Raw genomic sequence first — 12,505 nt, 5'->3', positions numbered from 1 at the left:
TGGTTCGATTGAGATTGGTTGATGATTGAGTTGGATTGTAAAACATTGCATAATTTAATTTGCCTAGTTATTAAGTTGAGTCCTTTGAGTTGATTGTTGAGTTGATTGTATATGATCGGATTGGATTAGATGATATGTGATCGGGTTCAATAGAATGATATATAATTAGATTGGATAGAATGATTTAATTGAATTGTATCGTACATGATCAGACTGGATTGAATGGTTTATGATTGGTCTTTGTCTAAGTTATATCCTTACTTTAGACTTATGACACTTTGATTGAGTCTCTCTTACCTTTTTGAGTAGAGATATTTGAACCAGCAGTACTCTTCCTTGAGGTATGTTCATTCTGTCATATTACATACTCGTACATTTGGACCTGCATCGTTTCATGATGCAGAGATAGGTTTAAGAGATCGTCAATAGAAGCACCATTGAGGATTTATACACACTCAACGTATTGGTGAGTCCTTCCCTTCATCCGGAGGACACCGCTTATATCATTCTTGCATTGAGTTAGCCCTTTTCATTTTGATTTGAGGTAGCCATGAACATGTCATTGGCACCAATTAGATACTAGTCATAGAGGCTTCATAGACTAGATAGTGATGGGTCTGTTGAGTATTTTATTTCCTTGAATTTATTCTTGTCAAACTATTTTAAATGACAAAGATTGAAGTTTGATTTGTTGGTCCATGGCCTTTCTTTCTTGAGTTAGATTATAGATTTGGGATTGTCCACCAAATATTCTGTTTATTTTAAGTCTTCCATTGATTGAATGGATTAACAGATGTCTGATCAGGCTATGTGGTTCGCTTGGAGCCAGAAATGGTTCCTGAGTGCCGGTTACATCTAGGGTACCCTCCCGGGGCGTGACATTGAGCTTCCGCGTTATTATCATATTTATTAGTTGGAGTTTGTATCGTTGGTTCTCCCACCTAAGAGGTTAAGTGTGGGTGCCACTCATTGCCCATTTTTGGTCGTTACACTCTATTAGATAGACAAATTTTTAAGCTCAAGTATTTTATCGCCGGTATTTTTAATAACGACAGGATAGGTCATTACATTTAAACGGATTAAACTAATCATGGCATAAACTTAATAAATTTGTCATTCTTTCTTCCTCTCTTGTTTAAACAGATTGACATTAGCTAGAAAGGATCAAAGAAACTTATATATCAATCCTAATATTATTAAAAATTTTCTTATTTACCATAAAAAGAAAAAAATTCATGTGAGTAATAAATTTACATCTTCATTTGAAAAAAATATTGTAAGACATTTGAAACTAATCTCCCTTCATCTTGAGTATTTTTCTTAAAATGAACAAAAAATTTCTTTTAAATTTCACACTATTGTAAACACATCATTTTGATGTGTGAAAATATTTCAGATTGATTTGTCTCAAAACTAATTTAGAAATATTATAATGTGAATCTAATGACAGGTTGGTGAGTATCAGACATTAACAAAAATATTTAAGCAAGATTGAGTTTCAAATATATTTGAAAGCAACAAAAATATTTTACTAAATATGGTTTATCCAAAATTAATAAAAATAATAATGTGCTTCTACAGACATTGTAACATCTATAATCATATATAAATCGCCGTTTGATACTTAAAAAGTGTTTGTGCTTTTAAAAAATTGATTATTTTTGCTCATATTCAGATATTTTCAAAATTGTTATTTCAAAATTCCTAGCCAATATTTAAAATGACCTTGTTTCAATATTTACTTTTGTTCATCCTTCAATTCAAATATACTTTTCAAAAAAAAGACTAGATGAAGGAAATGAGTAAATTATGACCATATTTTGTGGAGACTACATAGATTAAACATCATTAATATTTTTCCTAATAAGTTGGTCAACATAAGACTGGAACCATAAAATACATATATTTCAAGTTGATTTTATCTAGATGTATGTCTAAGATCCCCTCAGTTAGTGTTTTTCCAAAATAGTTCTTCCTATAGAGAAAAATATGTCAAATTCAAACTATTCGAAATTTAGAGAATGCAAATATTTTTATATAAATAGGAGTTAATCCTAGGCAAGAAAAAGCACACCTACTACTACTACAACAAAGCTATTGGATATCACATATCAAAACAAACACATTTCTTCTGCCCTTTAATCATGCCAAGAAACAAAGTTAACTTCACTTTGATTGAAGATGAGATTAAAAGAAAAGTCTCATATCAGAAAAGACAAAAAGGTCTCTTAAAAAATTATGTAGAGCTCAAAACACTTTGTGATGTTGAAGTGGCTGCTGTTGTCTATGGTCCTTACAGAAATGAACCATTCATATTTCCAAATAATGATGCTGCATGCACCACTGTTATAAAGTTTAAGGAGTTGCCAACGTTGGAGAAATCCAAAAATATGGTGACAGTAGAAGAGTTCACCGAGCAAAGGATCGAGAAGTTGGAGGAACAACTACAAAAAATAAGAAAGGAAAATAAAGTGAAGAAAATGACAAATGAGATGTATGAGGTGTTAAGTGGAAAAAAAAAATCTGCTGACATGCACCCTTATGATCAGAATGACCTGAGTCGCGTGATCAAGAAAAACCTCAAAGAGGTTCGTGAATTAATGAGGAAAATTATTGATGGAGAGGGTTTTACATTGAATGCCTCTCAACCCATTGTTGAATCAATGGTAACTGGTAGGACCAACTCTGGAGGGCCTAGGAATCCTTCTCCTCTATTGTTTGCAAAAAAGTTTCCTCCAGTGGGTCCAATATTATTATCTCCAATGCCTCAACAAATGGCTTTTAGAGAAAATCCTGGAATGGCCCCTCTAACGCCATCAACAATAGTGGATTCTCCGATGCCTTCACCAATGATGGCTCCTCCAATGTATTCTCCGGTGTTTCCTCCAACGACACAACACATGGAACCTTCAACAGATATCCCTCTAATTGGTGTAGCAAATTCAATGAATAACCCTACAGAGGATATCCCTTCAATTGATGTATCAACGTCAATGAATAACAATCCGAATAACTCCGGTGCCTTATCACCTAGTCTTACATTATCTGGGTTACTGAATTAGAATTCTGACGTAATGACTTTACTGGATGACCGATTTTTTTAAAAATGTTAATGTACAAGATCCAAATCACACCATAACGTCTAAGGACCAATGTGTTTCTTGTCAATTAGTATTGTTTTCTATGACCATGTTGTCCATTGAATTGTTTATGGCTTTTAATATTTTTCATTTCTAGATTATGTCATAGAACAATCTGTATCACTTTTCCTTTGTCCTCATTTGAGTATCCTTCTGTCGTGTTTTATTATTTGTTTCAAAATTTGTTGTTTCATTCACTTATTAAATCTATGGACAATTAGTTTAATATTTACTACATACTGAAATATTTATTTTTGCTCACTACTATTGTTATTGAAATATTGTTGTTGTTAGTATGATTTTCAAAAATGATCTCTTACACTTCAAAATCTAACAAACCAATTTAGATATTCGGTAAATTCTTATTTTGAAACTTTCTAGTGTAAACTAGTAATGCATCTAAAATTAAAATTGAATCAAAGAATCAAAAAATATTATCAAGAAGACTTATTTAATAATAACATATTTTTTTAAAATATGGTAGTAATGCAATATTTATTACTTTCTTGGCTTTTGTATGTTAAAAACTTCAACTGTTCTGTTTTAACGTACTTGTATAGAAGTGATGTTTCCACTCCAAAAACTTAAAATTAATAATTTATCATCATGTTTATATTTTTCTTTTTATTTATCTAAAAATTTTCTCCCTTGATGAAGTCGAGAAATTTTCCACTCTAAAATGACATGATAGGTCATTACATTTAAACGGATTAAACTAATCATGACATAAACTTAATAAATTTGTCGTTCTTTCTTCCTCTCTTGTTTAAACAGATTGACATTAGCTAGAAAGGATCAAAGAAACTTATATATCAATCCTAATATTATTAAAAGTTTTCTTATTTACCATAAAAAGAAAAAAATTTATGTGAGTAATAAATTTACATCTTCATTTGAAAAAAATATTGTAAGACATTTGAAACTAATCTCCCTTCATCTTGAGTATTTTTCTTAAAATGAACAAAAATTTTCTATTAAATTTCACTCTATTGTAAACACATCATTTTGATGTGTGAGAATATTTCAGATTGATTTTTCTCAACACTAATTTGGAAATATTATAATGTGAATCGAGTGACAGGTTGGTGAGTATGAAACATTAACAAAAAATATTTAAGCAAGATTGAGTTTCAAATATATTTGAAAGCAACATAAATATTTTACTAAATATGGTTTATCCAAAATTAATAAAAATAATAATGTGCTTCTACAGACATTGTAACATCTACAATCATACATAAATCTCCATTTGATACTTAAAAAGTATTTGTGTTTTTAAAAAAATTGATTATTTTTTGTCATATTCAAATATTGTCAAAATTAATTTTTCAAAATTCCTAGCCAATACTTAAAATGACCTTGTTTCAATATTTACTTTTGTTCATCCTTCAATTAAAATATCCTTTTAAAAAAAAGACTTGATGAAGGAAATGGATAAATTGTGACCATATTTTGTGGAGACTACATAGATTAAACATCATTAATATTTTTCCTAATAAGTTGGTCAACATAAGACTGGAACCATAAAATACATATATTTCAAGTTGATTTTATCTAGATGTATGTCTAAGATCCCCTCAGTTAGTGTTTTTCCAAAATAGTTCATCCTATAGAGAAAAATGTGTCAAATTCAAACTATTCGAAATTTGGAGAATGCAAATATTTTTATATAAATAGGAGTTAATCCTAGGCAAGAAAAAGCACACCAACTACTACAACAACAAAGCTATTGGATACCACATATCCAAACAAACACATTTCTCCAGCCCTTTAATCATGCCAAGAAAAAAAGTTAACTTCACTTTGATTGAAGATGAGAGTAAAAGAAAAGTCTCATACCAGAAAAGATAAAAAGGTCTCTTCAAAAAGTGTGAAGAGCTCAAAATACTTTGTGATGTTGAAGTGGCTGCTGTTGTCTATGGTCCTTATAGAAATGAACCATACATATTTCCAAATAATGATGCTGCACGCACCACTTTTATAAAGTTTAAGGAGTTGCCGACATTAGAGAAATCCAAAAATATGGTGACTATAGAAGAGTTCACCGAGCAAAGGATCGAGAAGTTGGAGGAACAACTACAAAAAATAAGAAAGGAAAATAGAGTCAAGAAAATGACAAATGAGATGTATGAGGTGTTAAGTGGAAAAAAAGTTTCTGCTAACATGCACCCCTACGATCAGAATGACCTGAGTCGCATGATCAAGAAAAACCTCGAAGAGGTTCGTGAATTGATGATGAAAATTGTTGATGGAGAGGGTTCTAACTCGAATGCCTCTCAACCCATTGTTGAATCAATGGTAACTGGTAGGACCAACTCTGGAGGGCCTAGGAATCCTTCTTCTCTATTGTTTGCAAAAATGTTTCCTCCAGTGGGTCCAATATTATTATCTCCAATGCCTCAACAAATGGCTATTAGAGAAAATCCTGGAATGGCCCCTCTAACTCCATCAACAATAGTAGACTCTCCGATGCCTTCATTGGTATTCCCCATTGATAGTATTGGAGTTAAGGATAGCTTATCATATGAAGAGGTTCCGGTCCAAATTCTTGATCGCCAAATTCGCAAATTGAGGAATAAAGAGATCGCCTCAGTCAAAGTCCTGTGGAGAAACCAACTTGTTGAGGAAGCCACATGGGAAGTGGAGGAAGCCATGAAATCTAAATATCCACATCTATTCGTGCCTACCGAGGAGAATGTTGAAGGTAATGTCTATATCCTTGACTTGAATTCATTTGTGCATTTTGAGTCTTGATTGATAATGGTTTAAGAATTTGATTGATTGAATGACTGAATTCTTGATTTTCATTTGCGCCCCGAGTCTATTCTTGGTTACTCGTCATTCGAGGATGAATGATCCCAAGGGGGAGATAATGTAACGCCTCTCAAAATTTTTCCCTAGGATTCAGACCCTTCTTGTATTCGTGCAAGGTCGAACCCAATTATTTAGAAGTGTGTGCTTGAGTTAAGATGAGTCCCCGAGTAATTGAGGAGTGTTGGAGGTGATATGGGGTCATGGAGGACCCCTAAGACCGAGCTAAGACCAAAAAGATTCGTTGTGTCTAAGTTTGAGGAGGAGTTCGCATGAGGGGTTGACTTCTAACGACCCTATATTTTAATATATGACAATCTGGGTGGCCCACGACCTATTAAATTAATGGTCGTCGAGTCTTCTTTCCAACGCCACCAAGAATGTAAATTTTGGAGTTCGAAGTCTAAAGAAATGACGATCCTAAGATGAACTAGTACAACAGAGTTTTAGGCCTGGGTTGCAATTGCTGGAAAACTGGGCTTGGCGCCGTAGTGGCGCGACGCGCCACTATCGCACCAGAAACATGCCTCAGTAGTTTGGGCTCTGGCGCGGGGCGCCACTAAAAGGTGTGCAGGGTTTTTCAAGCCAATTTCCAGAACCCAGAAAATATTGGCCTTAGCGCTATAAGGGTGCGACGTGCCACTATCGCGCCAGAAACATGCCTCAGTAGTTTATTCCTTGGCGCGGCACACCACTACGAGTTGTGCAGGTTTTAGGCGTAATCAGCCTGGCGCTCCAATGGCGCGACGCGTCACTATCGCGCCAGGTACATTTTTGCCTATTTTTTCCAGAACTTTGAGAAGGTGCAATTTGGGAATTGTCCCAAATTATATATGTATTATCCTTGGTCTTTTGGGAACACATTTTTACAGCCTCACTCTCTCTCTAAAAGCCCTAGGAGCTTCTCTCTCTCTCTCTTCTTCTTCTTCTTCTCCATTTCTAACAAGAGATTGTTCCAAGAGCTTTAAGACTTCAAGCTTTCCATTGAAGACCCAACAACAAGGTTTCTTCAAGAGTCTATTCTAAGGTATGTAAGGCTATCCAAAACATGAGTTGAGTCCACCCATGTGCCCTACTCTTGCTTTGAGGTTAGATGTTCATGAAAAATGGAGTTTTCTTGGTATGGTTATATTTGTATGAGTTTTGTCCCCTATTTATTTGACTCTATATGTGTTGATGTTGTTGAGCTAAAAAGTTCTTAAAATGGGCCTTTATGTGAGTATGAGTTGATAAAGATGAGTTGTTAAATATGTGTTATTAACCTTTTAACTATTTAGATTGTGATAAAGGATGTTATTTTCCTAAAAATGTTGTCGATTTTAAAATGTCGATTTAAGGTCTTGAAGTTGTGATGAGTCACAAAGATTTCTCAAATGGATGGAGGTAATGATTGATTATATCTATATGTTGCAATAAATGTGCATTTAAATTTCTTTTAAAGAGATGATTGAGATTGATCGGATAGTACAATTGCAAGAGATTTGATTGTGATAGAATTTATGAGTTGACAAGGTTGTAATGAGACTTGTCGATATGAGTTGATTGAGTTGATTGGATGGAGTTTTATGAGCATTGAGTCTTGGGAGGAGTATCGAGCACCGAATTGGGCAAGAGTATAGTCGATACTCGAACCCAATATCTGTGTTGCCAAACGTAGGGGGGATTGAACCATTAAGTCGGATGCTTCCCCGAGAGGTTTGTCTTGACATTATAGGACTTGGTTGGATTGGATCCATGATTGGTTGATTCGTTCATACCCTGGCAAAGTATGAACGGATGCGACAATAACGTCGGTTTGTTGTACTTTCACTAGCTTATAAGTGATGGTTGTCGGTTAAGAAAATGTACTGATGCCAGTTGGCCTGCATCGTTTCATGATGCAGAGACAGGTACTAGAGATCATCAACCGGCGCTCCGTTGAAGATCCACATACACTCCCAGCTAGTTGGTGAGTCCTCCTAGTTTTCGGAGGATGTTAAGCTTTCTTGTATAGTGTGTTGTCGTTTCCTTCATTTTGATTATTGGTAGCCTTGAGTTGATGAATGTTTGGCCTTCGTCCCCATATTGTGAACATTATTTTATTAATTAAGTTTTTTTCCGCTAAGAGAATGTGTTTGAATGAATGTGTGACTGGACCAGGTGGTTCGCTCGGAGGTCAGAAATGGCCTTCGAGTGCCGGCCATGCCTAGGGTACCCTCCCAGGGCGTGACATATCTTATGAAAAGTTATGCCCAAAATACCGAGAGAGTATTATTTTCGTCGAGAATTAAAATACCACATACAACGTTTTAAGAGGTGTCATAGGTAGGAATACTCTCATTGAGGTCTTGCATACCTTAGAGTAAATCTTAAAAAAAATGAACATAATTTTTATAATCAAAATACTTTAGGCATGAGAGAACATAATTATGATCAAAATACTTTAGGCATGAGAGATCATAATATGATAAAAATACTTTATGCATGAGAGATCATAATATAATCCAAATACTTTAGTCATGAGAGAAATAATTATGATCAAAATACTTTAGGCATGAAAGATCATAATATGATCAAAATACTTTAGGCATGCGAGAACATAATATAATCAAAATACTTTAGTCATTAGAGAACATAATTATGATCAAAATACTTTAGTCATGAGAGAACATAATTATGATCAAAATACTTTAGCATTAGAGAACATAATTATGATCAATATACTTTAGTCATGAGAGAACATAATTATGATCAAAATACTTTAGTCATTAGAGAACATAATTATGATCAAAATACTTTAATCATTAGAGAACATAATTATGATCAAAATACTTTAGTCATTAGAGAACATAATTATGATCAATATACTTTAGTTATGAGAGAACATAATTATGATCAAAATACTTTAGTCATTAGAGATCATAATATGATAAAAATACTTTAAAACCTTTTTATGTCTTCATATAAGGACTTTAATAAATCAACAATTCAATGCATTTAAGAGCCAACATAAACTAACATAAGATAGGTGATTAAACTTCAAATATTTAATAATCTATGCAATTGGAATCAAGATATGAAAATCCATAAAGTTTCATGCTTGAATTAAATAGAAAACTTTGATAATTCATTTGGACTTCATGAATGAAAAAATCCATGAATCAATAACATTTTAGGGGGTGTTACACATTTTATCGCTGGTATTTTTAAAAATGACATGATAGGTCATTACATTTAAACGGATTAAACTAATCATGACATAAACTTAATAAATTTGTCGTTCTTTCTTCCTCTCTTGTTTAAACAGATTGACATTAGCTAGAAAGGATCAAAGAAACTTATATATCAATCCTAATATTATTAAAAGTTTTCTTATTTACCATAAAAAGAAAAAAATTCATGTGAGTAATAAATTTACATCTTCATTTGAAAAAAATATTGTAAGACATTTGAAACTAATCTCCCTTCATCTTGAGTATTTTTCTTAAAATGAACAAAAATTTTCTATTAAATTTCACACTATTGTAAACACATCATTTTGATGTGTGAGAATATTTCAGATTGATTTTTCTCAACACTAATTTGGAAATATTATAATGTGAATCGAGTGACAGGTTGGTGAGTATGAAACATTAACAAAAAATATTTAAGCAAGATTGAGTTTCAAATATATTTGAAAGCAACATAAATATTTTACTAAATATGGTTTATCCAAAATTAATAAAAATAATAATGTGCTTCTACAGACATTGTAACATCTACAATCATACATAAATCTCCATTTGATACTTAAAAAGTATTTGTGTTTTTAAAAAAATTGATTATTTTTTGTCATATTCAAATATTGTCAAAATTAATTTTTCAAAATTCCTAGCCAATACTTAAAATGACCTTGTTTCAATATTTACTTTTGTTCATCCTTCAATTAAAATATCCTTTTAAAAAAAAGACTTGATGAAGGAAATGGATAAATTGTGACCATATTTTGTGGAGACTACATAGATTAAACATCATTAATATTTTTCCTAATAAGTTGGTCAACATAAGACTGGAACCATAAAATACATATATTTCAAGTTGATTTTATCTAGATGTATGTCTAAGATCCCCTCAGTTAGTGTTTTTCCAAAATAGTTCATCCTATAGAGAAAAATGTGTCAAATTCAAACTATTCGAAATTTGGAGAATGCAAATATTTTTATATAAATAGGAGTTAATCCTAGGCAAGAAAAAGCACACCAACTACTACAACAACAAAGCTATTGGATACCACATATCCAAACAAACACATTTCTCCAGCCCTTTAATCATGCCAAGAAAAAAAGTTAACTTCACTTTGATTGAAGATGAGAGTAAAAGAAAAGTCTCATACCAGAAAAGACAAAAAGGTCTCTTCAAAAAGTGTGAAGAGCTCAAAATACTTTGTGATGTTGAAGTGGCTGCTGTTGTCTATGGTCCTTATAGAAATGAACCATACATATTTCCAAATAATGATGCTGCACGCACCACTTTTATAAAGTTTAAGGAGTTGCCGACATTAGAGAAATCCAAAAATATGGTGACTATAGAAGAGTTCACCGAGCAAAGGATCGAGAAGTTGGAGGAACAACTACAAAAAATAAGAAAGGAAAATAGAGTCAAGAAAATGAGAAATGAGATGTATGAGGTGTTAATTGGAAAAAAAGTTTCTGCTAACATGCACCCCTACGATCAGAATGACCTGAGTCGCATGATCAAGAAAAACCTCGAAGAGGTTCGTGAATTGATGATGAAAATTGTTGATGGAGAGGGTTCTAACTCGAATGCCTCTCAACCCATTGTTGAATTAATGGTAACTGGTAGGACCAACTCTGGAGGGCCTAGGAATCCTTCTCCTCTATTGTTTGCAAAAATGTTTCCTCCAGTGGGTCCAATATTATTATCTCCAATGCCTCAACAAATGGCTATTAGAGAAAATCCTGGAATGGCCCCTCTAACTCCATCAACAATAGTAGACTCTCCGATGCCTTCACCAATGATGGCTCCTCCAATGTATTCCCCACTGTTTCCTCCAACGACACAACAAATGGAACCTTCAACAGATATCCCTCCAATTGGTCTAGCAACGTCAATGAATAACCCTACAGAGGATATCCCTTCAATTGATGTATCAACGTCAATGAATAACAATCTGAATAACTCTGGTGCCTTATCACCTAGTCTTACATTATCTGGGTTACTGAATTGGAATGATGACGTAATAACTTTACTGGATGACCCATTTTTTTAAAAATGTTAATGTACAAGATCCAAATCACACCATAACGTCTAAGGACCAATGTGTTTCTTGTCAATTAGTATTGTTTTCTATGTCCATTGAATTATTTATGTCTTTTAATATTTTTCATTTCTAGATTGTGTCATAGAACAATCTGTATCACTTTTCCTTTGTCCTCATTTGAGTATCCTTCTGTCGTGTTTTATTATTTGTTTCAAACTTTGTTGTTTCATTCACTTATTAAATCTATGGACAATTAGTTTAATATTTACTACATACTGAAATATTTATTTTTGCTCTTACTACTATTGTTATTGAAATATTGTTGTTGTTAGTATGATTTTCAAAAATGATCTCTTACACTTCAAAATCTAACAAACTAATTTAGATATTGGGTAAATTTTTATTTTGAAACTTTCTAGTGTAAACTAGTAATGCATCTAAAATTAAAATTGAATCAAAGAATCAAAAAAATATTATCAAGAAGACTTATTACTTTCTTGGCTTTTGTATGTTAAAAACTTCAACTGTTCTGTTTTAACGTACTTGTATAGAAGTGATGTTTGCACTCCAAAAACTTAAAATTAATAATTTATCATCATGTTTATATTTTTCTTTTTATTTATCTAAAATTTTTCTCCCTTGATGAAGTAGAGAAATTCGTCCCATGTTTGAAGTTTATTGGAAAAAATCAATTTATCCCTTGCATTAGAAATAGAATTTTATGTTTACTTTGACATTGGAAGACACATATATTCAGATTAAGAAACCAAAAATTAAGGTGGGGCAGATGATAACATATTACTAAGTAAAATTTGAACTACGAAATTAATAATACTTAAAATTTAATATTAAAACATAGATTTACAAATACCCTAAGGTTATCGAAGCTTGTCGGTGAATCTTATAAAATTATTGATATATTATAATGTACATAGTGATGGCCCAAAACATCTAAGGCCATCACAAAAACTTCATTGCATCAAACTTTTGCATGGCCTTAAATGCTGAGTCTTTCAATTAGTATCTCAATGTAACTTTAAACAGAGGAAATTGTTAACATAACTCTTTTACGATTTCAACAGAATAAATGAATTTTCAAAATTTTCTTATGTTTTATTTTTAGATTTCTTACGTGTAAAATATAATAATATTTTAGGAGTTTTGACTTATGAATAATAAAAATTATAATTTTCACAAAATTAATTGATCTGATGTAATAAATTCTTCTCTCTAATTATTTATACTTTCTACACCACCTTGATGGAAATATTGATAAAGAAAACAAAACAAAAAATCAAAAAACTTAGTTGATTCT

At 32.3% G+C, this 12,505-nt stretch overlaps 2 protein-coding genes across 2 annotated transcripts; both read left to right on the top strand.

Annotated features, from left to right (window-relative positions):
* Nucleotides 1-2,144: 2,144 nt before the first annotated feature.
* Nucleotides 2,145-3,062, top strand: LOC129872696 (MADS-box transcription factor PHERES 2-like). Its single transcript, XM_055947625.1, has one exon. The coding sequence runs from the start codon at nucleotides 2,145-2,147 to the stop codon at nucleotides 3,060-3,062; it is 918 nt and encodes a 305-aa protein (XP_055803600.1).
* A 7,177-nt stretch (nucleotides 3,063-10,239) lies between these two features.
* Nucleotides 10,240-11,199, top strand: LOC129872688 (MADS-box transcription factor PHERES 2-like). Its single transcript, XM_055947618.1, has one exon. It carries the CDS (start codon nucleotides 10,240-10,242, stop codon nucleotides 11,197-11,199), a length of 960 nt encoding a protein of 319 aa, XP_055803593.1.
* Nucleotides 11,200-12,505: the final 1,306 nt, after the last annotated feature.

This window comes from Solanum dulcamara, chromosome 2 (assembly GCF_947179165.1).
Source record: "Solanum dulcamara chromosome 2, daSolDulc1.2, whole genome shotgun sequence".
Classification (NCBI taxonomy): Eukaryota; Viridiplantae; Streptophyta; class Magnoliopsida; order Solanales; family Solanaceae; genus Solanum; species Solanum dulcamara.
This window is presented reverse-complemented; position numbering and strand designations above follow the sequence as displayed.